This window comes from Typopeltis vanoorti, chromosome 16, assembly GCF_054136105.1.
Source record: "Typopeltis vanoorti isolate ZY-2024b chromosome 16, IOZ_Tvanoo_1.0, whole genome shotgun sequence".
Lineage (NCBI taxonomy): Eukaryota > Metazoa > Arthropoda > Arachnida > Uropygi > Thelyphonidae > Typopeltis > Typopeltis vanoorti.
This window is the reverse complement of record NC_143564.1, coordinates 95324481-95351984: the sequence shown is the minus strand read 5'-3', so window position 1 is coordinate 95351984 and position 27504 is coordinate 95324481. Positions and strand designations below refer to the sequence as shown.

The window sequence follows — 27504 nt, the reverse complement described above, 5'->3', positions numbered from 1 at the left end:
ATCTATCACTAGCAACATTGTTGGTTTGTTTTGAATCTTCCTTATTGTTGGATACCGTTAGCGTACTTATTGTAAATGCACTCAGCGTAATATCAAATCATTTATAGTTATATAAAGAAGTGTTCTATCTGCGTGAAAATGCGACCGGAATATTTAGGATGCTCATCGGCAAGTCCAGAACCGGCGGAAGCAAAGTACATTCTTCGGCCACTTTCTAAACGCACTGATTCGCTGCGATGAAAACAGAAATTACTTGGAGATAACCGGGAAACTGGGATGATCAGAACGACTGCGCTAAGTCCGGTTGCAATCATTTTAAAAATGTATCATCGTTGCAACATGCAGTAATCTTTGTCAGTTCCATCACTAACAGAAAGGTAGGCGGTTGGATACTTGATTCGCGGGAGCGCGCGCACACACACTGCACTTTATTAATCTGACAAACATCAAATACAATCTTAAATTGCGAACGCATCCCATAAGGTCTGATTCTGTCTTGAAAGGCAAATATTGTTTTGAGAGTAATGTCTTTCTTAAAATTTTCATTTTTAAGTTTAGAAGACTTTTATTATGCAAAATGTACAACTTAACGTATATTGTGTTGAATATTAATTTTGGCATAAGTTATTTAGCATTCGTGTTTGGGACTAAATTTGATTCTCAATCATGTGTTATATTAAAAAAGCATGTTTGCTGAAGTTTAACTTCCCCTCCCCGATGAATACAAGTATAGCCGACTTCTTACCCCCCCCTCCTAATACGCTATTAGCTTGCAGATTTACAAATTTCCCTCCTCCAAAATCAACGGGTGAATATTTAGGTAACAAAATCTCGTGTAGGAGGTGCAAGACAATGAAATTTACAAGTATTTATTTATTTATTTATTTATTTATTTATTTATTTATTTATTTCCAGGCATCATTGCTAATATGAAAGAAGAACATTCTCAATGGAGACAATATTTTGTCAAGGGATCAATCAGATTGTATTACATTTTGGGGGGGGGGGGGGGGGAAGGAGGGAGTTTGCCCAACTCCGCCTCTATCACGAATCTTGAAACTCTTCGCCTCGCATATCAGGTTACAAATAATAACAACAACAACAACAACAACAACGTAAACAAAGTCCTTTTAAAATTACCATATAAATTTAGACTCTGTTACGTAGACAACAATGCAACGTTGTCATAATTTGAAATTTTAAGATACTAACTGGATTCTGTCGATGTCTTGCAGGTTTCTTAAAATGTTTTCGGATGCCATTTCTTCCCAAAAACAAGAAGAAAGTTTCCTAAGAAAATGATTCTCCGACTCTGTGACATTACGTTAGATACTCTATTCACACTGCAGAGATGTGACATACGTTTGCCACCTTTTTTATGTAATACTTTTACATATTTTTTTTAATTTATAACCTTCTATCTCCCATTGTGCCTCTGTATTCGAAAAAACATCAAAAGGATGGGAAAAACTAAGGTTCGAATCCCATCCTAAACGCATGGAGAAATATATTTTTAAGGGCTTCAGCTGAGGAAGGACGCGTTAGTGTATTTCGTTAGAAATGGCAGGGTTTCTCCAGTCGGAAACTCGTAACCCCCCCCCCCCCAAACACACACACACACACACGACAAATAATCCACATAATAACTGCCAATTGACAAACATAATCCACTCCTCTGGTCCTCAACATAATCCCAAACTACATCATCCTGTCAGCATATCATATATTCTTCGAATGTCACAAGCTGTACACCCCCCCCCTCCACAAGAATGGTATTACTTAATGATAATCCCAAAAGGATTTAAATAACAGCTTAAAGAAAGACAAACACACAATTGTTAGGAACGTGTCACCAAGAATATATTCGTCGACATCCCTGTCCTCTAAAGCGCGCGCGACACTCTTTTTGACTTCCTCGTATTCGCAAATGAACATCCTACGGTGATATGTCTGCTTCGTGCAGGCACAAGAGACGAAAATCCAATTACTTCCTGGCATGATTCGCTGTGGTATCGACACAGAAACGTAATGTCTGTACTACGCTGTCTTCACGACAGACGGTAGTTCGGGAAAAAAAAAAAAAAGAAAAAAAAATCTGTAAGCTAATGAGATGATTTTTATACAACAATACCAGTAAATAATCTTAACGATATTGCATTAACACATATCTCCCAGTCTGACAATGCTATCTTATGGAAACCTTCAGTTTGAAGGTCCGTTTCACATGTTTCCCTTTATCGTGATCGTCTAATTTAATTCCTGCTAGGCCAGGGTTTCCCGAGTTCCACTTCTTACTAATCTGCCGAACTTCAAGGACATCACGTCACGAGAGGATTAACTCTTGCAGCGTTTCTTTTTCTTCTTTTAAGTGTTTTGAGCGTCTGTTTCCAATTTCGATGGAAAAATAAATAAAGAAATCGCAGAATTCTACACGACTGTTTTAATTAGTTATTTCCCCACTCCGAAAACCGAATATTAATTTAACAAGAAAATATGCGAAATAAAAAAGGGTGTCAAGTACTAACGGATGAATTTTAAGCGTAGGGACTCATAATACGACATACAGCCTTTACACCCTAATACACCCTTTTCCAAATAACACCTATATTAAACAATCCCTAAAAACTATGGTCCCTCTCATTTGCAAATAACCTAACACCACATAACAACCGATGCTTTAAAAACCGGGTCCAATTTTTAAATATTTAGTTACGATGAGCAGTTTATTATTATTTGAATATTTTTCTTTACTGATATCTGACGTAATAATACTATTACGTCAGTTCTCAATATTTCTTATTAAAGATGTTGAAAAATTGTGCTTACTTTTCCTTTTCGAAGCCATTAATAATAAACAAGTGAAGTACCACCACCCACACAGGGTTCGCAGCAGCCTGTAACTCTTGTGGTTTGACGGCAGACTTAAATAGAACGTTTGCTTAGCAGAAGTCGCTTAAAATCTCCTCGGGCTCACTTCGCCAAGAGAGGATTAAGTAGGGGCGGGTTATCCCTAAGAACGCTCTGATCAGCAAAGCAGCCTTACAAGCTTCCATCCACCTAAAACCACAGAACGGCCCTTAGGATATTAAAGGCTATTTTTTTGGCGCTTCAGTGTCACCAGTTTTTTTTTTTTTTTTAAAGAAAAACATTTGGCTTCCACGTGCTGAAGGAGGAAAGTGGTCTCGATCGAGAGCTTTTTCGAGCGAAAAAAAAATATAATATTATCCCTGATATAATAAGCACAAGGGAATAGGCTCAACAATGCATGTGTGATGATGCTCACACATGCATTGTTGGTCCAATAGGAGCTTTTAGAATGATGGTCAATTTTTAGAGCATGCTATTCTGTTAAAGAATAGCATGCTCCAAGAAAAATCGACCATCATTTTTTAAAGTAGGATGCAAAAAAAAAAAAAAGAAGAAGTAAATATAACTGTTAAATCGCTAAGTAGGAGTCGTGTGTGTGTGTACGTGTGGTGAAGGGGTGGAGAATGACTCATAAAGGGATGGCACTTGAAACTCAGTTATGTTGAACAGCAACAGAAGGCAACCCAGCTGATCTTTTGTTGTTAAAGAGGCAGGGTTCTGCCACCTCTTTAACGACATAAAAAGGGTCGCATTCTCAAAGAGAAACAACAAAACAACCCAAGACACGGGATTCTCAAAACAGTTCGCTGACACATTCTTTAAATATCCACATGTTGTTGCTCGCTGTTCTCACTTTTCCTGTAGCGAAACAGAACTTTAAATCTGTAATATGTGTCGCGTGTGTGTATATATATATATTTATATACATGAAGCATTTGATAAAGGATTTATACTGTCAGTGTTTGTAATACTAATAATTTTATAATTATGTACGTTACAAGACGCATTTGGCGTATCTTATTTGACCAGAAAAAAAACAAAATTAGGATTTCCTGATAAAATGGGTTTTGTAGAACTAATCATATAAAACTATTAATCGGATTCTTGTTAACAGTATCCCAAAACTACGTCTTAAACACTTGGATATTACTATGCGTACAGCATGTCAGAAAAATGCCACACGCTTTTTGATAAGTAAGGACTTCATATCATTGAAGGTCATTTTGAAAAAACAAGTACGATCAGTATAAAAAAAAAAAAAATCAAAACATCCTGCGTTAGACCAGATAGATGAATTTGGAAAATTCGTGAAGTTCGTGTCACTGTCACCCATCGTAAATGGGCTTATGTCTCCTAGCGGGCGGAAGACCGATAATAATAATAATAATACAAAAAACAGCGGTTGGATCTTCTTAACTGTGGTCTGGCGTTTATTATTTGTAATATAAATATTGTGTGTCTTATGAATTCTAACTAAAAGCAGTTGGGTGGGGTATGGAGAATTGCATTACGAGATTTTGTTGTGAGTAGAGTGCGGTTCTTACAGTGCTTAACAGTTTGAGGTACTCTTAAACTTGCTGCTTGTCATTGAGACATGTATTCTACAAGTGAACGGGCTAAGAATATTTACTGGATTTCCTACTCTTAGTTATGAACATCAAGTACGAGAATGTAATAATATTTGATGACAAATCCTGACGGAATGAGAGTGAAAAAAAAAAAAAACCGTGTAAGATGTATGGTTTCTTTCCATTAATACGAATCACCGGATGGTATCAGATTAATCCAGGGAAGGCTGCGCTAATCAAACAAATCCTTGTTTCTATAATAAATTGATATCAAGTGGTGGCACGCAGAAGCTTTCGCCAGTACAACGATATTAGATAAGAATGCAGGAATGGGCCCAGAGGATCTGTATCAGTCCACCACCCCCATATATATGTACACTACCTTGCAGAACGATCCGTACAGCAAAATTAAAATGAATTCCTGTTATTTTGGCAATTTCTTTGTTTAAATTCAGCTTGAATACCAAAACAAAAGGCAGTATATTCCTTTTGGATGATAAATTTAGATAAAAATCAGTCAAACTGAAATAGGATTGTTTTGACATTTAAATTTAAATTAAAAAGGGAAAAAAAAACGTTAGAAAATTTTCCAAAAATCTTTTCCTAATTAAAATTCCTTTTTTTTAAATTTATGTTGTGTCGTGTCTTTTATTTCTATACTACTTATGAATCAGCGATCATTGCAGATGCTCAGTCATTAAATCCTGAGTGCGCTACTGATACAGGTATCAGGTATTTCTCTTATACGGACTTTCATATATATATATATTTTTTTTTTTTTTTTTTTTCTGGTAAACTCTCTTATTGTAATATTGCTGACAAGTCTATGGACTAAAAATACAAATTTCCAGAATGAAACTACACTAATCAAAATTGAGGGTTATTGCACATAAGAAATGAGCTGATATGAAAATATAAAATGTTGTTCTTAGAAAAATGAAATATCACAAAAACAAGTAGCAAAATAAATGTGGATTTAAGCTCCATGTTCGCGATTTGTTTAAACAAAATATTGAACCTTCCTGTGCATCCCCGCAACTACTATTGCGAGGAAAAACAGAAAAATTAGGAAATCTAGAATTACTTTTATTAAGAGATTTTCAGGTGAATTTTTTTCAATTTGGAAAAATATTGAACAATATTCAAATATTTTTCAGGTGAAAAAAAAAACATATGAATTTACATATTTCTTAAACTTCTGGGTTTTGGGGAAAAAATAGTCATTTTCGGCCAACGAAGTTCATATTTTCTACGTGTTAAATACGTAAATAAATAAAATGCTTATAAGCATTATTGTTACAGGATCACACAACTTTCTTAAATCCGAAATGTAAAAGATTAAACCAATCTTTTTATTTTGAAAAAACAATATTTTGAAAAAAATATTATGAAATATCCGAAAAATATATGAAATTTATATCAGATATAAATTAAAATGAGGTAAATGATGCGAATTCGAATTCCAAGGGTTAGGCTTCATTCTTTCAGCAGAATAAGGATAAGCTCATTATTCCCTTATGTTTGCATCCGATTTCAGTTTCCATTTCTTTAGTGGAATGCAGTCTTGTAAAATATACTTCCACCTGCGGATCGGCCAAAATTTTGTAGGTGCAGTCCGAAGACCACCGCTAGGAATTGCAATATTGACAGCTTTTCTTTTCTCCAGCGACATTATTGCTGATTACTTTTCCGAGGTGTTATTGACGGATCAGATCTGGTGAATGGCGACAGCATCTCGCACTCGATTTTGGATGCGATGGATTCTTAAAAGACAGATATGTGTCTTAAGACTCTAAGGAAGCACTACAAGTGCTGCACGACAGACATGACCAAAGTGATCTACATGTCATATGTGTGTGTGTGGGGGGGGGTGTCACATCACTGATGACTGTGCTGTTTAGCTTGGGAACCAAATAGGGAGCTGCCATGTTATGCCTGTGCCTTCAGGTAGCCTCAAGCCAGTAGCCAGCTGGTGTAAACCGAGAAACCACAGAGGGAGGGGTAAAGAAAATTCCATTGGGAAATGGTTGGGGGCGGGATCGATTATCTCTGAAGTGTAGGGAGGACGGGATAATCCATGCCACCGTTATTCCCTTCAAAAATAAGTTATTCGACGCACATCAAGCCACGAATCCGTCTCAAATAGAACTTCATATGTAATCTGTGCAATCGCTGTGTCCACCTCGGTCGTTATTTAATCCAGGTGTGATTGCACCCCCTTGCCTAGGGGTTCGTATACGTTGCAATAAGAACTGCAAACTGAGCCATGCAAAGCACTTTCCTAAGAATCCATCGATGTTTTCTAAGGACTGCATCGGCATTCGGGGAGAATACGACAGCGCAAACAAGTCTGCCTAATTAAGGATGGGAAGATGGGGATAAATAGTTAAAAAAAGTGTGTGACCAGCAATCAATATTTTGTACTGAACATTTATAAACAGAGAGAGGGAGAGAGACTCGGAACGTAGCCCTCTAGAATAAACATACACATGCGTATGCTTATTCTAGAGGGACAGACTGATTGATCACTATGGACCAAGAATATTCGGGTTTACACGTGTTTAATTTGATGCAATGCATTTACTTTCACCCCGTTTCAGCATAAAACAGTCACGACCATAGAGGATTGGTGTTATCGTCTGGCTTACAAAAGCAGTCCTCTAGGTTAGGGTGCATCATAGCTTGGGATCCATACAGTAGCACGAGTCAAAAGTAACCCTTCAAGAGATTGCCTGAAAAGAATCTTGAATATAAAATCAACTTGGAAACGTATGGAAAAGAACGATTAAGTGGAAGGGCGCGATGTCCTCTTGGCTGTGTAAAGAAATTCCATGAGTTCATTGAACGTTTCGTCTTAATGGAAGTCAGTATGAGAAGTTGTGCCTTACTTAGAATGGCAAAAAAAAAAGCAACGCATTTTCTCCGAATTAGAATCCATTGAACACGATAGGATAGCCTGAGGTCAAGTTTACGAATTGCAGTCTAAAGTTCGAACATACTTCGGGGTGAATAAAAGAAAAGGTGGGCTAATGAGTCATGGTCGAAATTATAAACAGAATGAAACTGGTGTACAGAAAGTTGGGGGAAAAATTTTAATTAAATTTAAATTTTAGAATGAAAAAATCGTAAAACAGTAACGAAATAACTATAAATAATTTTAGAATATATTATTTCATAATGTATAAAATTCAAGAAAAATAATTTTAACGTATAAATAAGAAAATATTCTCGAGCGCGTATTTTTCTTTAAATACACAAACATCTACAGATCTTCTGAGACCGAAATCAAACAGGAATCTTTCGTTTGTTAACGGTTGCCCTCGAGAAAATTCAGTTCTCCATTCCCAACCCCATTAACCTGCAGTAGTCCACATCCCCACATATACCCCGAGGGACCTACCGATTGTGCTAATACTAGAGTGGTATTCACTGCCAAAACATAAATGTAATCCAATCAACAATGCTGTGCTTGTTGATTGGAATGCATCAATAAGACTTCAGCAGTCCTAATAAAACCCCCAAAAAATTTGGAATATTTTACGACCTGATTTCTGGGGGGGTCTACTTTCGCTCCCTCATACTTCATGGCCTTAACAATACACAAGCATAAAATGCTTTTCTTTCAAGGTCAAACATCACATAGCACAAAATAATTATAATGCCAATACCTAAGATTTCATGATTCTGCAATATTAAAACTTTAATGACTTTAGTTTTTCCTGATTGCGACAGACATATCAGGTCGTAAAATATTCCAAATTGAAGCTACCACAGCACGAAAGAACACCGTATTCATATAATTGCATTTATTTTCACAAATTAAACGTTTTCACGAAATATCTTCCTTATAGTCATGTTTATTAGCGTTTTAATAGTTTATAATTTTTTTTTTTTTTTTTGCCGTTTAACCCATAGCATAACACAGAGAAGTACGCATATATAATACTCGTACACTCCTCGCACATCCACACACACAGGTTTATTAATTTTGTTGTCTTCTCTTTCAGATATTTGCAGTTAACGTTAAAAAAAACAAAAAAAAAACACTAAATCATAACGGATGTTCCAATTGAAACATATCGGATGACTAAATAATAAAGCAACTGTGCTATTTTTCGGTAATTACTGTTGAATTAAATATAAAGCCGATGCCCCGCATCAAAACTTATTAAAAAAACGTAATGCTCAGCAATAAAAGGATTATGAAGGAAGAAACCATAGTTCGTCATGAAAATGGGATGTCACAGATATGCATGCACATCCGGTAAAACATATAATAATAATAAAAAAAAAAAAGAGAGAGAACGCTTCTCTTACACAGTGTAGCCATCTGCCAATACACGCCACAACATAGGCAACGACAGGGCCATTATGTTGTATCCCATAGTCTACAAATCCGGCAGCCGCCTCCCTCAAAGACAGATCAGGAGAAGTGCATGCATGACTCGTGTGTAATCTGTAATTTTCTTAATGCTTCTGAGGAGTCCTAGCCCAGGCGACGTGATGTCGAACCGCCCTTACTCCCAATGACGCGGGAAGGGTCATTATTTCCTCAGGCGAAGCCCTATTCTTAATCCTCGATCATGCAGTTAGCTGGAGAGAGGGCTGACCAAACAGGTATAAAAGAAATGGATGGGTAAAACCATATGGCCTGACCTACAACCCTGTCCAACGACAACTGAGATCACCAGGTAACTACATCCAAGGCCATTCAAGTTCCTGCGATTTATGAGTCCAGGGGAAAAGAAGCAAAGGCGCTTCCTCCCCCCCCCCCCGTACTTCTGCCCCAAGTGCATTACTATCCCTCTGAACCTTCGCAAAGTGCTTTAGCGACACATAATAGCATATCTCCCCGTGAATCTTAAGCTTCTTCTTCGTGGTGGGTTTCTGCCGTGACCTTGTTCGCTGACCATTCAAGGGGATAAGACCAATTTTAACCTTTAAAGGGGAGTAAGGTCGCTAAATTAGGAGGGGTTCTATTGATAATAAATAATATGTGGTAAGAATGGCTTGCGACAGAAAATTTCATGAACACGTGGTTGAGTGGAAAAGGAATTTTTGAATTAATTAAAATTTTCATCGGCTTTTTTTCCGATTTCAATGTGCAGTAATTAAAAATTCCTCTGATTCTTTCTTACTATCTAATCCCCTTCAACTTAACTATGGATTTTTACGTTATACTGTACAGATATGCTTTACGAACATATCTATTACTGGTATGTACCAAACAGGTATAAAAGTGTGTATATATAAGACATATTTATCCTACTAAATATGCTTTATAGACTACATTATTGAATAAATCTAGGATTATCACGTGCCCACCTAATAGTCAATATTGGAGAAACCTATGTGTTAGTGTTCCCGCTATCTGCTGGCGATTTTCGCTAGAAAACCTAAACTGCCTTCCAGCTACATATTTGCAAAAGTGTTACTTTGGATCTCATCCAGTTAGCCGGATATTCCAATATTCTAGTTAGGTCAATTCATTCTGATGCGAATCGAAGAATTAAAATTACTTCGGTGATTGAGACGGGGTATTGTAAGCACGATCCAATTAGAAGATATCGGATTTTATATCTACTAATTGAATCATGCTGGAAAAGTCAACGATGTACGAATCTTGATTAAAAAAAAAAAATCTGCCTAAAGAGAGGCAGAGGCCTAATTTAGAAAAAAATAATTCTATGACGAATGTAAATATTATTTTAATACTAATTAAGTACCAAAAGTGATAATCTATACGGGCTATAACATTCAAAGTTGAGCTCATTTATTATCCTATGCAATAAGGAAATTTTCGTTACTGATTATATTACAAAGATTTTATTATTCATCTCTTATCATTCTGTCAAGGTGCAGATAAGCTACTTTCTCGCTCAAGAGTTATAAAGATATGACATTAATCTGCGTATGTATGTGTGTAAATCCACAATAGCATTTTGTATTTCTAATTTGATACTATTATTTTGCAATACCATAAAGGATATATTATTAAAGTAAGACCGCAAATTTTTATCAAAAATGTTTATTTAAATATTTAAAAATAAAAGGTAGCGGTATGCATGCAGATTGAGTAGAAGCTAAAAATGTGGGTGTTGATTCAAAAATTATCTCTGGATTTTGCTATACAATTAGTTGCAGATTGCTGGTTATTAAATGTCAACCTGCTTTTCTGACTTTTTTTTATTTTTTCTTTCTTTCTTATGCTTTATAGAAAATAAACAGCATAAAGATCGATGCAATGCTAAAATGGAAATCTTACAACATAAACAACAATCTTCAAGTATTGATATTCTTCAAATGTCAGAAAGACTAGTTTACCCTCAACAGACATTCTGGAAGCACATCTTCGATAAACTTCAGCAGATAACATTATTAACAGAGAGAGTGAGAGATGATAGGTTATCGTCTCTTACTCTGTGTCCCGATCTTATCGTGTTTTGAATTTTTTTTTCAGCTCGAAACATGATAGTTAATTTTTTATGATTATAACTGACGAACAGATGAATTCATTTAACTATCTAGGATGTATGATCACATATGAAAATGAAAAAGATATAAACGTAAAAATTGCAAAATATTTAAAAATAAGGTGTAATTAACGCTGTATTTAAACCTAAGCTAGTTCAAAAACAAACCAGACTAAAAGTATACAATACATTAGTCCTACCAGTCTAAAAAGCGAAATCTGGACAATAAAACAAAAAGACAAACCAAGATTAACAACAGCAGAAATGAAGTTTATGAGAAAAACTGCAAAGTATACCTTATTTGATCACAAAAAAAAATGAAGAAATTATGAAAGAATTAAACCAAGAACCAGTAATAGAAAAAATTAAAAAATATAAACATAAATGGATGGAACACGTTCAAAGAATGAAAACAGAAAGATTACCAAAACAAGCCTTAAAGTACAAGCCATTAGGAAAAAGAAAACCAGGACGTCCTCTTAAACGATTCAACGATGACTTCTAAGGCCGGAACAGGCCATGCTAGGCCTAAATCCTTGATAGGCATGATGATGACTGACGTACCTATCATGAGTTAAATCTACCGTCAGTGTGATCAATTCGCTTATGTACTGAGTCAAAAGCAAGCAGCTATCTGTTAACCTAAGGTTGTTAATAATAAATTATTTATTTACATTTTCGACGTAAAGTATTTACGATCAATTTTAACGCTACAGAACAAGTCTTGCTCAGTATCTATGGTACGGGAATGTGAGGATTTCAAAAGTTTAAAATAAGCGGGTGTGTGTGTTGGGGGGGGGGACTATATGAAATCGCTTATGAACTCAGGGACTACTTGTTGCGGGGATGGTGGCAATAATCAAAGTTCCACGTCTTCCTTCCTTAATTTTCTTAATAAATACTCTTCAGTAAACATGGATCTAAAACCTGTCATGGATCTACCAGGACCATTCATGCTAACCTCTTCGTCAAGCATCCCCCCATAACCCTCTCTCTCCTTAGAACTATCAAAGGAGGATTCGGGAAGGGTTAATTACACACAAAAATATTAGACCAAAAGCATAAAAATATAACTTTTTTATTTATTTGTTTTTACAACCAATACAGACATTGGTTTTTCAATTGCACGCGTCCAATTATATGAAGACCTTTAAAACATTTTGTGGTGCTGTGTGAATTAACAGTGTTGACTTGCTGCGAAAACACCTGGAGTGACAGATTAAGAGCAATAGCAGGTGTTTCTATGAATAGATTAATAGATTAAATGCTGGAATTATATGCTTAATTAAAAGAAATAATATGCTGGAAGTGACTTTTACAGTTGACGTCTTTTCAGCTGTAAAGCCAACGTATCACAACTTACCACTAAGTGGCCAAAACTACCACGGATTCAGGTGAAAAAATGCACTAGATCTTTGCTTTTCACGTCTTATATATCTGTATGGCATTTTAATCGGCATGCTACGGTTGAAAAGCATTGAATACGTCAGTCACTTTTAAGACTTAACTTGTTTAATTTTTTTTAAAATTCTGAATAAAAAAAAACGGAGGAAATGTGCGCTGTCTAAAATATTACTATGAGTTCTCTGGAGAGCATTACAATAACAAAACTTTTAATTAATCATAACAGCTTCCCTCTCCAAACGCCAAGGATTACATTGCTTCAATTTTGCAAAAGTAATGAATTTAAAATAAACAATACATTTCTTTAATCATAAATATATCAAAAAGGTAATGTGATGAAACAGACGAATACAAACATCTAACATGGATTATATAATTAGAAGCAGAACGGTAAAAACTGATGAAATATTGGATATCAGGGTTGAACATCTACGAAAAAACAATACTAATATCAACGATCTCCAGGTTAGGTGTAGATGCCTGTTGGAGAAACAAATATTAAAAGAAATGTTAAACAAGCACTAAGCAAAAGGATTGGAGAATAAAACAAACAGGAAATCGTAAACGCAAAAGGACACGCAGGAATAGAAGAAATAAATGAATTTATCAGAAATAATAATAATAAACAAGATATGACTGGTATAGTCAAATACGAAGAATATAAAAATACAACAAATGAAATAAAGAAAAAAGCAGAAATATTTAAAAAAATAATTATGCATCACAGAACCAAATATCCAAAATCCAAATAAAGAAATATGGCAATACATAAATTTACCAATTACAGAAAGATAGAAGGAAAAAATATTTTATCAAATCATATGAAGGTGAAATAAAAATGTCATTTTCATTTCTTGTATTTTCTTTACTTCTTCTCCTAGAAATATTAAACCCAATACAGAAGAAATTGAAATAAATAATAAATTAATAGAATCAATATTGTAAAAATTGAAAAATAGGACATCAGCTGATGAAATTTATAATGAAATACGAAAATATGGAAAGGATCGAAGAAGCACATCAGAAGCTTAATTAAATTCATCTTTAAGAAGAGATGAATGAAAGATGGAAATTACAACGCCATTTTTTTAAAAGGAATCAAATCTGAATCTAAAGATTATCCAACAATAAATTATTAAGAATTAAGAACACCAGTCTAAAAATATATTCATTTTTATGAATTCAATCCACGAAAGATTGAAACCTTCAATCTCCTATAAGAAAAGTGATGGTGGACTCAAAATAGGTCACCGAATTCCCCTAACAATTAGAGCTTTTACAAACATCCATCTTTTTCGTTCATCTGTCACTAGATTTTATTTATTGTTTATTTATTCCATACATATTCATACATAGACGCATAAAAATATTGATATGTACGACACTGCCAAATAAGACAATCATTATACATAACCAATTAAGTTTAATTAACTAATTTAGCCACAACTCTGCTTCTTCTATTAAATAAATAAATCTTTTCAAATAAACTCATGAAATATTTATTATTATTATTTTTTTCTTGAGGCGAAATTGAATGGAATAATCGGCAATTAGATATAAACCTAAAAATGGCAGTTACTGTCTAACATTTCCAAAAAGGAAGGAGACCCTCCCCACCGGATGTCCAGAGGTCAATTCCACCGCCGGCCGCTGCCATCATGCCCAGGGGTCAAACTCCAAATGTCGCTTCAACCAGATTCTACCGGCGTCATTTAGCAGAAGCTAACGTGCGCCGAATCTTTCCTGTTTATTCAATTTATTTCGGAATCGGAACATTCGCAACTTAAAATCTGTGACAAATCCTGAAAGGGAGTAAAGCAGGGCCGATTTCTCCTCAGAAATCAGAGCAATTTTTAATTTTCACTTTAATAATAACCAGAAAAAAAAAAAATATTTTTAAGTATATAATATAAAGATTTTGAAATCAATGTTATTTATGAAAAAGTGATATAATTTACGTTACTAAGAAATATTTTTTTAAAAATTAAAGTTTTTCTAGCTTTTTTTTTTATCCCCAACTTCAAAAAATACACGAAATATATTTCAAATTATTACAATAATATTTAATGACTTCTTTCAAGAGCAACAAAATAATTTTGCGAAAAAAAAGTTTTTTTTTATTTTTGCTGCATTTTTTATTGGAGGGATACCTTTTTTTAATTCCATTATTAATAATGAAAAAAATCATCAATCATTCGCTAAATAAACGTAAGCTGTTTCAACAATGAATCAAATTATTTTCAACAATGAAGTTTTACATCTTCTGAACAATACCAGCCTCTAATTGTTTGCATATTATTTCACCAGAAATGACACGTGATTTTTTTTTCTCGTTGATATAGAGAAGCCAGTGTTGCCTTTCGCTTTTTAAGAAATCAAACTACCATACTTAAGAATAATCTTCAGTATAACTCTGTTACTTTTTTTTTTATCGTAACACCTATTTCGGTTAAATTCACTTCAATTACTACATATGTAATTCGCCAATTCCATCATTAGATAAATGTATAAAATTTAATGTTTTGCTTTCATGCTAATTTCCAAAAAAAAAAAAAAAAAGCATCGGTGTTTATTTAGAAAACCAGCATGACGAAAGGAAAAAAAACGTATACAGTGATCATATGACACGTATACTGATGCTTCACAAATGCTGTCTTGTCATAAATCCCATTAACGAGCAGACTACCGGTATGTTGAGGCTTGTGATGACTCCACCCATGTAACAAGGGTGTGATAGCTTTTACTATTATATGCCCACCTCGAATCCATTTAATGTCCCGATGAAATGTAGAAATACGCCCTCAACTCCCCGTTGTCATGGTAACTACATCATACTCCACCTACACTAGCAGTTGAAAGTTTCAGTGCTGTTTGGATTTGGAAAAGAAAAAAAAACAAGCCTCAACAATTAAAATGATCTCGTGAAAACCAAGTTTAAAAATGACACGGCATTGTTGCCCTCACTGTATGGTGACGTTAACAATGGAAGTCAATTAGCCTTGAACGACAATTTAATTTGAATGCCATCAAACTTTAAAATTTACTCTTCGACGTTATAAATTGATAATTTTCAGCGTGTTAGAAATACCTAATATATTCAAAATGAACATTCTAAAATCGGACCCATGCTAAACAGAGCAACTGTAATGGATAATCTTTTCACGTTGGGGTAAGGGGGACTGGGACAGATCTCAAGTGAAGGGTGACCCTGTCATCCAAATCTAGAATTCGCGAAAAGGTCTGTTATAATTCTGTAGTAACAAAAATACATATGGTAGGTATGGGGCGTGAGTAAAATGAGTAGGCACGCATGCACGTCTTTGAAGGTTTGGAATTATAGCGATGATTAAGCTTTTCCACACATCTTATGTCTCGATATACTCTCCATACATCAATTACTGTGATCGAGGCCTTAATCTACTAATCATGTTGTCACTTTTTTCTTAATACGCATGCAGACATACATAAAGTGGTATTTAGCAGTTTTCTACAGCGCTGCATTAGTTCAATCGGAATCCCATTACATGCTAAAAATTAAAAAAAAAAAAGGACAAGCACGTGACATAAAAGTAATTTAATATTTGCTTGGATTGCATAACTTAATGGCGAAGTGCATTTGATAAGCAAAATACATAAAATAGTGCATATTTATTCCTCTTCACTAGGCGAATGAATACAATAAAGCGTCTGAGTAAAAAGTACGCTAATAATCGTGGTATTCATCTAAATTTGAGCTAAAAAAAAATGTTACAGGTTGTTAAATGTTTCGATTTTTGCCAAAAACTCAGAACACGCGAGATTGATTTAGGTGACCTCAGCTGTGACCTTAACTAACAAACAATAAGTTTATATACTCGTGGCACTGTAAGGACTTTTCGCAACGTACGAAAGATATAATACGTATACGAGGGGGGGGGGGGGTCTGTACTCTAAACAAACGTAAGTCGCTGTAGAGAAAAACGGTTCAACTGGATGGGGGAAAAGGCCCAGATTGACATGCTATCGATATGAGGGCGTAGCTTAAAAAAAACCCAGAAAAGGATAAAATACTGAATGATCAGACAGAAAATACCTGTTTGAAACAAATTAATATTTCTATTTACTGTTGTTTTATTTATCATTTGTTGTGAATGATTTCAATCAAAATCTGCTAGGCAAGTATTTAGTGGCTCACTCATCTTCCGGGTACAGCACTACTCGAAGCAGTGTCACAAGCTTGCTGTATACCACGTGATAGCATCAATTGTTATGTGATTATGCACTGAAGCCAACAGACACTACTATTTGCGTTTCTATTTCTACATACTGATATTTCCTGAAAAAGAATATTTAAATTGAGAGAGAAAAAAAAAATTGATTGAACACATCCTACCAATGAGAAAATAATTTAGTATTATAGATGATGACTTTTCATCGCTAGATCGCCGTCCTTGGGCCTAATTTATGAAATTAGGCCCAGTGGTCAGCTTTGATGATGGTTTCTCCATCTTCAAGACCTGCCTTAATCTCCTTCATTTCCACGTTCACCTGAAAGGTTGCACAGCGATGAAAAGTAATTCTGGATGATTACGTACTAGTGATCCAGAGGCAGTCAGAGAGCACGTGGTGGAGAGATATTAAAGTAATAAAAGCTTCTCTTGGATATTCAGCTGTTTAGCACTTTATTAAGAGAGGGAGCGCTGCATATCCGTCTTACCTAATGAAGAATACGAATCAAACTACCCGACTAAGCCGTTTCGCGACAGCCACGCTTATTACCGTGCAAGTTATCTGGGACAGCCAGATATCCGCTACATGTAACACTGTTTCTGGTAGCTCTGCCCAAAGGAGAGGGGTTCCGTACGACACCGTTGTAAAGCCCTACAGTAGGGTTAGTGGTGCGAAGAGCGCCTGGGGGCAACACTTCCTGTTGTGTGATGCCGCCAAAGAAAAGGTTTCCCCCCATCAACCACCTTTTCCCCTTTCTTTCTTTCTTTACTGCACCCCCCCCCCCTTTAGTAGAAATCCCAACGCGTCGCACTACCGAGATTATTTAAAGCATCTCTACGTTCTCCTTATCTTTCGCTCGAGTCGCTTGTGATCGGTAGCGAAATATTTTACGATTATAAACGGAGGACGTATCGCCAAGTTTATAGCAGTAATACCTCAGCGCGCGTTCGCGATAATACAGCTGGACGTGTTGAGCGGGCTGGCAAAATCGTGACGGCAGGCATCACGCTTTTCTCGCTGCACCACTCGCGCTTTTTAGAAGCCCAGAAGTTTTTTTTTTTTTTTTTTAATCCTAAACGAGCTAACGTGGTGGTTTATTAGGGCGGGTCTGTAACACGTGCAAAAAGCAACTCGGAATTACTGTTGTTTTCAAAATGAAGGGTTTGAAAGAATTGATAGCGATTCGATCATGACAACTTACAGCATACTTTGCCGGCTCTACAAGATAATCGGTAACAGGAATTTCATAAGTTATTCATAAGTGTTTATTCTTTCGTGCAACCCCCCCCCAAAAAAAAACGGATAGTGCTGGGTTTAGTTTTAAAAATGAAATTGCTATCGCCAGGTTTCTATAATTAACAGATAAGAGTTCACCTCGGACAGCAACAGCACTTACCAATGAAGTCAGTTAAAAATATTTTTTTTTCTCAATTTATTATCCTTCATATCACTCGCGCAAATGCTGAGTTTAAAACCACAAGTAGTTTCTAAAATATATATTCGTTATTTATCGTGGTGGAATATCTTATATGAAAACTAAAATTAGGCTATTAAACTCCGGGGGGGAGGGGGGGAGTGAAAAAAGACGCACGAGCAGCGGCTCCTACCGAGTAGGTGTGCTTCGGCTCCGAGTAACGTAGCCGTTATCCGACGATAACAGCTCATAAAAAGATAGTTCTTTTCCCCTCCCTGGCACGCACACACACACCACACCTCCCAAGACGTCGTGCTCCAGTCAAAAGATATCTCCCGAAACTCGTCATGATAAAGGCAAGAAATTAAGAAACAGAAATTGCACAGACCAGCCGTAGTCAGTCTGATATGTGGCCGTGTTCCTCTTTTAAACCTTCATACTTTTTTTAGTTCAACGGCACTCGACATTTTTTTTTAAAAAAAAAAAAGCTTCGGCCTGCACACTTGCCAATCTAAACAAAAGTATTTACAATACGATGTGGAATTGAGAAAAATATAAATCTCTCTTTCTGTGTGTGTGTGTGTGTGTGTGTGTGTGTGTGTGTGTGTGTGTGTACACAAGCACTGGTTTCATTTAGTGGCTTTAAAAAACCGAGGTGGTCTGCTGCCATGGTAACAACAACAATAAGTTCTGTTTGCATTTATCGTGTGGTCTATATAATGAAGAAATAATGCTAGGTAACAATTGTTACGTTTTGTTTTGTTTTTAATATAAATTGTGCCCAGGAAAAATTGTAACTAGTCGTGCAGTCCAAGAAGTAAGATAGTGGTCTCGCACGGGGCAACGAACTTCATCTCATATCTAAAGACATTTACAAATATCGACATTCACAAAGTGCAGTTTTGGTGACAGCAGCGCATTCCTTTTCGTATCCCTATTTGGTATTGTCGATATTTTGCCCTACGTTTAGAACGATCTTGGTTCTAATCCCGGTGGAACTTTTCAGACCTTCAACTGACGTTTACTATGCCAGTCTCGTGCGGAGTTGGCAGGTTTTTCTCCCTCATACGTACTCACAAAACATGTTAACCATCCAGAGAACACGCACGCACACATGCAGTTAATACACACCTAATACACTGACCACCATAGCCTTAGTTGGGTTCGACTCGCGTTTAGATCAGCACTGCTCGTTCCTTCGATATTCACGTGTATTTCTTCTCCGATATTTTCATTTTCACTATGGTCTGGCCAATGATACCATCTGCTCTCGCCATCAAAAAAAAAAAAAAAAAAAAAAAAAAATACAAAATTCGTTTATAAATTCGATTTGTTATATCTTCATTTTGCTTCCAACGCATGCAACCGCATACTCAATATATGCCCGCTAACACTGGGTGAGAACCACTACAACATTCAGTCTCTCCTCTCACCCACACCACTTTATCAAAGTTCGATTTAAGATCGCTACAAAATTAAACACAGCTTTTCCGTCTTTTATAATTGGACAGTTATCCGACATCCAAATGACCCTACTGATTGTAGATGAACATACACTCAACCACAGTTCTGACCACCATTTAATATAAAACATTAAACATGTAAATTAACAGACTCTAACAGCATCTCCCGCTCTCATATTCTACACAGGCTTTAACATGAACTGGAGTGAATACTTCAGAGAGTTTTGAAGTACGTCTTTCCAAGCTTGAAGATCATATAGGCTGTCATATTCATCAACATTCGAAATATGATCAACTCTAAATACGAATTTCGATTTAAAAATAAAATAAGAGCCTGTTATTCTGAAACATAAAAAAGACCTACTGTAATCATTACGATTTTCAAATACACATTTTTTTTTCAATTAAAAAAAAATTACAATTGTTTGCGAGCAACATAACAAATAATTTATAACACGTGAGCTATGCAACCACACGAAGTCATGAACTGTAATCGATATTTTGGCGAATTTAAGTAGCCTGTCAACGCAACGAGCAATATGCTGGGCTAATAGTAAGGGAGTTTGGGTAGGGAAAAAAAAAAATTACCGCGGTTTATCGGTACACTTTTCAATGCTTAGATGATGAAGCCCACCAAGGATAGAAGAGGGGATTACGCTGGAGGGAAGTCATCAACCCCACTGCAGGTGTTCTTGGAGTCGGTAATTCTTTCTTTTTCTATACTCACTTATGTTTTATATAAAATTGTTAATGCTAAAATATGTTAAATTGTTAATATGGTTCCGTCATAAAATTCTAGTGCGAAGGAAGGCAACATTTTGAAACTCGCCATCTTTTTTTTTTTTTTTTTTTTTTTTTTTGTGGACGATAACAACTGGATAATAATACTGTAGCTTTTAGGGTATCATGAGGATTTACAACAGCAGAACCATTGCTAGCAATTGGTTAATCTTATAAACGAATAGTTCCGAGCCATGTTGTGAAATTGCTTCCAAATTTGTAAATTATTAATTAGTAAAAGGACTGGGTACCAGTTACATAACTATTTCTACAATTCAATCCACAATGAAGGAATATGTAAACAGGTCCCATCAACTCATATTTTGAAATACGTAATAATTTATATACATTGCCATATACCGTAAATGTAACGAAGAATTAGCTCACACAGTAATACAACTTTCGCTCACATAAAGCCAGTAATACTGGCTTTATGTGAGCGAAATATATTACAACATAACCATAAAAAGAAGGTCCTGAAGTTTCAAGGAAGGTTGGCAACCCTATCGGAACCCGATCCTAAGTGAACAACAATAAAACACATCCCTATAAGTTAAAGATAAGCATTATTTCATTCGTTTTCTCAACTAAATATATTTATTCGGTAATTTGAATGAAAAACAAGGTAGTAAATATCATTTTGATATTATTTATATGGTTAAAAATACTTCTGATGTTACACAAACAGCCAGCCTGAATTTTGTGGAGAAGCTATAAATCTCTTCCTCCGATTTTTCATATTCTGCACGCTAAATGATTTTTTTATTTATTTTTTATTTTTATTTTTTTTTAAGATTTTGAAAGTCACAAAGACTCGAGCCCGTTAGTCATGCCTCTTACGTGCTTCGTTTTATGAATTTCAATTCATTTTCCACCGCGTGGACTTTGCAAGCACTTCTTCTTAATTAACTTTATCAACATGCTTTTCCTCCGTGATTCGAATGATTTTCAAAAACTTGTCTATAGGGACATTAATGACACACACACACACACACATACACACAGAGTATATCTGCACATAATTCGTTTGCCTTCATTAATTATTTCCACTAATTTTCCATTAGAAAAAAAATTTTTTCAAATAAAAGCTTGTTCTAATTTGGTAAAAAGAAAATTACTTCAAAAATATTAAAGTCACTCTCAAATGCCTCACTTTTCCCCAACTTTTATACCCTCTCATTCCTCTATCACTATATTAAATGTCACGTTACAGATTTTAAAAAAATAAATTAATTAAAAAATATATAAAGTCTTGCTTTTACAATTTCAGACAAGTATAATTAAATGAAGTACGAATTATTTCTATATTTTTCCTGATTAATTAATGTGATTATAGGAATTAATCGAACTAGATTGTTTACATTTAGTATTTTTTTAAAATCATTTTAATAATATTTAAAACGTTAAATTGCAGTCTCTGATTGGGTAAATTCGAAACTTTTGCAAGAAATGGTTAACTCTCCTAACCCGATACCATTCTAGATATTTCCCCCTCCTTTCTCTGTTATCGCAGAGTCGCACCTTTCCTAATCCCCTCTCCCCTAAGTGTGTGACATCATTAAGAATAGTCCCCTTACCACTTCCAAACATAGCCCCGAAGAGTACTGGCGCACAGAAGTTTTGTTTGTTTGGTAGAGATCTCCGGGGTATATACTTTCCTCGAGGCGTTACAATTACGTGTATTTTTATATATTACTTCATTATTAAGATATTTATTCGTTAATTCATTTGAAAGGCGGTTTTATCTTCAGATAACTTGTCTGTTTTCTATAAGCCAAAGCACAGATGAATACCGATGCACCCAAATACATTTCAAAGAGTAAAATAAATAAATTAATACTATGAGCTTTCTACAGTATGAAAGCCGAAACGAGAACAGAATTATAATAAAATACTTCCACCTTTTTTTAAGAAAAAAAAATTATAAAATAAATAAACAAAAGGTTTAGAAGTGCACACGCCCTTGGATAACAAATTATTAATGATATGTTTATTGTTTCTTATATTAAGTACATGATGTACAGGTTGCTTTGGCTAGCAACAGCTGCGCCTACCTACCTCATCGATTTGGGAAAAGCATATAATAGCATCTAGAACATGCAAGGAATGTTGCGAATAAATTAAATCTAAACAATCTGAGATAAAATTCTGACGCTAATTAAACAGAGTATGATGAGCAAAACTTGCTAATATACTCGGGGTGGTAATATCTTTATTATTATTTTAAATTAAAAAAATAAAATAAATATTCTCGAGTTCGTCAAAAAAAAAATGTATTCTAGGAATGAAATTTATAGAAAAGTGAACAAGAGTGGGTAATGTTATTGAAAATAAAATTATGTTCGGTTTGCGCTGCATTATTCCAAGTACAACTATTTTTCTTTTCATCTTTTATTTTTTTCACCTTTCTCAAAATAATCGCTATAAAATCTGGCACCGTTGTTACGATAGGACTTAACTAAGCTATGCAAAGGTATCGCTTCCAATGAGCATGCTGAATGACGAAAGCGGTAAAAGAGATGTTGCACAATCCAGTAGAAATGTGTATTCATCAGAATCGTGAGTCAAAATTAAAGTTAAATTCTATTACGATAATAATGTAAAATATACTTGTTTAAATATGAAGCAGAACATCACAGGTAAACTTGGCATCCGATGCTATTCCACTACGTTTAGGAAACAAACTAATCGAATTAGCTTCTTATAAGGATAAATGGTATCAAATGGATTCCTGTTGCAGCTAATGCAAGTTATAGAGGGAAGATCTCAGAGAAGTGATTGAACTGTTAGGGGGAGGGAATGAAAAATCACTTTTATACATGTCACACTTTTATACGTGTTTTTTTTTTTTAATATTCCACACTTAATTTGCTTTGTAACATAATTAGTTCCATCATCGTTTATTAAATTCTTTTTTAATTTAAATTTACCGAATGTGCCATTCTGAACCCTTTACTTAGTACAGGAAGCAACAGAGATTCCAGACCAGCGCAGCGATTGCATAAGAATATAAATCTATATCAAGGAGCAAGCAGCCCTTTACTGATCCTGCGTACATCACATCCTCGAAGATTATATCACCTACATCACATATATCGCATCCATGGAACTGTTGGTATAATTTATAATTACAATCGAGAATGCCTTCCATCTTACAAAGTATCAATTGTATTAATAATTGGCTAAACGTAATTTAAATTCTATATTAAATTATATATTGAGATCTCCAACAACTAACCTTCGAAGGATTATGCCTCAATGAAAATCAGGAATTTAACTAGCTAATATTAATCCCTTCAATAAACTGTTTTTTTTTTGTTTTTTTTTAATATAACGGCAGTGTATTAGCTTTCGTTATTAGTCCGAAAAAGTCATCGTTTTCATTTCTCAACGAATTATAAGAATACAAAAATAAAACTTTTTTAGTATATGCTTCTGACATGGGATAACGAAGATATATGTTTATATTTCGCATTCAAAAATACTGCTGATATTGTATGCTATTTTTTTTTGTTTCCTCTTGTCCTTTCAATACATTACATAATAAACCAGTCGTTTGGGGACAAGAATATTTATCATCATTCACATATCTCTATCATTTTTTCCCCTCATTCTGTCCTATATTCTATAGCTTCTTAATAATAGAAATGCTATTTTTGTTCAAAATACGCAAACAGATAAAAGCGATCAATATAATTTCCCAGTTAGGCTTAACTTTGTGTGTGTGTGTGTGTGTGTGTGTGTGTGTGTGTGTGTGTGTGTGTGTGTGTGTGTGTGTGTGAGAGAGAGAGAGAGAGAGAGAGAGAGACCAGATCGCTAATATAGTATATGCAATCGTGAATAATAAAGAACATTTTTTTTTGTGCAACACATTAACATGAAAGTGGATATCATAGTATCAGGCCGTCATGATGAAGACTTTTATGCCTTTCTTTGATTTGTTAACCACTCAGGGTTATAATAAGTTTGAAATGATGAATAATATTTGGATAGGGAAGGTGGGGAACATTATGTTGATATAAACAAGTATTCCTGAAAAAAAAAAAAAAAAAAAACTTGAACTAGGGACTGCTTAGAGCTGTTCAAATCGCCGATATATTATTTTATTAATACATGTAAAGTAAAAAAAAAAAAAATGATAGAAAAATTTACTCAGAGTATGAAATCTTTATCTGATTCTGTTGATAATGTAGATCTAAAACGGAAGGTAAAAAAAAAAAAAATTGCTATTTTTGGAGCGCCTTGAACAGATGGAATCAAAAGTATGGAAAGTGCGTTTAAACTTATCATATTTACAATATTTAAAAGTTAAAAGGACAAGTCTTCTAATTAAAGGTATAAATATATTGGGTCTACTCTGCAGGCGCCAGGAATATTTTTAAAAGCAGTATGACTCAAAGTTAACACTGACTCAAAGCAATAATTTAAAATAAACAGAAGGTAAAATCCATTTTGTTTGCCAATAAATAAAAGTAAAGGATTTTATTTGTCCTTATTATTACGTGAACTTAAATGGCTAAATGCTACAGCAATTTATAGTCCAAGAGAGGAAAAAGCGGTCCAATCTCACTGCAAACATCAGCAACAAATCAAAGTCACATTCCAATGTGTCACTATGATTTATAGGGAGAACGAGTTAATATAGAAGCACGTCAGCTGCCACATTAAAATGCCAACCGATGCATCCGTTTTTCTAGAATGTTTTTTTTCCCCTTCTTTTTCGTATGACGTTAACAGTTTGTTATTAATATCTTTGTATATTTAAGCCGGGCGAAATGGATACCACTGTTGTACCGTTTGTAAAACACGATTTCCTTTTTTTTTAATTACCTAGTTAAGTGTTATTATTGCATTATATTGTAAAAACAATATAAAAATATATGTTTGCATAATTATTTCTGTATGATGAATTATATGCAATTTCATAATTCAACAATGCCATGATACACGACAGTTGTTGACCACTATAACAAAACGGCATGTTTCAAATGTTTTTTTTTTTTTTTTTTTTTTGTGTGTGTGTGTGTGTGTGTGTGTGTGTGTGTGTGTTGCACGTTTCAGCACGTATAGCTATAATCTTCGTATTATTAACATAAATATTTAAAGTGAAACTCCCCTAATAGTGTACTTTTGTGCACATTTTTCCCCAATTCCACCCACCGAAATAATTTTATACTCACTCAAAATTATAACTCCATATTTTTATATTTTAATTAATATCAGTAAACTATTTAATTTATTCCTCCCTCGATGAGTTCTCTAACTTTCAGGAGATGCCTACACATAATAATAATAATAATTTTCATTTATACCGAATTTTTAACTTAATCTCCTCCTTATAACTTTGTTTATTTATACGGCATATTTGAATTTTCAATTAATTATGTTTCGTCAAATTCTATAATTATAACCCTTCTACAAAGGCATTCAATTTTTTTATTGCGCTCCACTGTAACAAATTAGCTATAAAAACTACCGCAGTTTTTATATCATATTAATCAATGACTTGCTGTGCATTAAAACGTATGTCGCATATGTAGGCTTACTATTGGCTACCATTTGTATTACAATCACTTACTGAACTTCAATAATAAAAAGCTGCGTTTATATATTTAAAAAATAGTGACTTTTTTTTTACTACAATCAAAGACAAGTTCATTAGTAAATAATCACTTTTAGAAGCGCAACTTCATATCTTGTAAAGAAAAAAAAAATGCAAAAAAAAAAATGGTTTGTACTGAGGAGACTTTTAAAATAAAGTTCGTGTATGTGAATCATTGTATCACTCCGCCTTCTTTTTTGACTTAAGTAAGCTGTCAATATCACTACCGGCTCATATAAGTAAAATTCGTTTGAGTACATCCCTTATTTTTCATTAAGAAATGCATAATTCCCTAATATTTTAATTAATAATAGTTAATGATTAGAAAAATTAGTGCGAGTAGCAACACTACGAAGTACACTGCAGCATTGTCTTGTCAATGGTACGCCGACAAACTTTCGCAAACAGCTGTTGACACGAGTGTTTTTTAAGGATTACGGCGATCAGTAGTAAGGTCAGATAGAAAAAAGTTTATCTACTGATCTTCTCGTCAATAAAGTTCAAAGAACCTGACCGGTTAGGCTTAACACTCGTAACCAACACATACGCAGCCTTCAAACAATTGCGCAAGCTACATCATTACCCTTTCTTAGTAAAAGCTAGAGAAGCCTACATGCACAATAACACGCACCCATGCACACTCAGTTGTTGGAGTTCTCTGGGTCAAACACCCGACCTTTACTATCTTGTCAAAATAACAACAACAAAAAAAAAAAAAAAAAACAGCGGAAAAAAAAAAGAGCCTAAACAGGAGTATCACACTCGTGACGCAACGTTGCCACAAGGGGATTTAGAAGAACTTGACAGCTAGCAGCGACAACTGACTCCACCCACACCGAGGCCAGTGAAGGGCATACATACACAAAGACAACTGAAGAGCGGTCGGCAAGCGAGAGTAACGGATGTACTTATAGTTTGGGCAAGCATGGCAGGCAGCAGTCATGTCTCGACCAAGCTTCGCGGGCTGATAATAAACACGCGGCTCGACGCTGTCGATCTGCTGCAGCGTCACTAATATAGCTTGCTTCAAAACAACGCCCAGACAAATAAACACAAATTTACTCACCAAACTGCCATCCATATCCGAATCGTTATGGTCCATCCTATAAGTAGGAAGAGGGGCTCTGTTTTTGACTCGAATTTTGGCCGGTTTTGTGAAAACTCCTTGAGAGAAAAAACTGTCCGAGGTACGCCCCGTAGCGATGTGCTGCCTTGCTCCCCACACTTAGACAAAACTGAGGTTAGCTATGCTACTCTTCCCGTCATGCTTTGCAGAATGACAGCCTATCAAATGTGTGCCGGCCTAAGCTACACAAGTCTCTCTGCAGTGAATCAAGATTATTGGTTAAAGCCATTCTATGTCTTATCGAATCACACTAAACCCAACTCTATTATAATAATAATTAGTGCTTCGTAGAAGACTCACTTGTTACTAGCATCGCAATGAAAGCAAGAAATATAGTTATGAGGGTGATTTGGTGTTCATCATGGATGCGACCGAAACTGTCTCATTTTGCATTTTAATCGCTTGAGTTATTTTAATATATGCAGCGTGATAGGCAGTTATGATAACTAAAAAGAAAAGAAAAAATAAATGACTGTTGTAATATTTATTTATCATAAAATTATAAATGTATCGGAAAACGAAATTAATCGTAAAATATACAAAATAGCCAATTAACCATATGAGTTCATTTCGTTTTAACAACCGACTTCCCCTTGA

At 34.8% G+C, this 27504-nt stretch overlaps 1 protein-coding gene across 2 annotated transcripts in view; it reads right to left on the bottom strand.

Moving 5' to 3' along the window:
* Window positions 1-27016, bottom strand: part of retn (retained) — a 211431-nt gene extending 184415 nt beyond the window's left edge. For both annotated transcript variants that reach the window (XM_090406073.1, XM_090406074.1), the window contains exon 1: window positions 26848-27016. In XM_090406073.1, the coding sequence (XP_090262199.1) occupies window positions 26848-26883 (36 nt within the window). In that variant the 5' untranslated portion in view covers window positions 26884-27016. The remainder of the gene's footprint in view (window positions 1-26847) is intronic.
* Window positions 27017-27504: the final 488 nt, after the last annotated feature.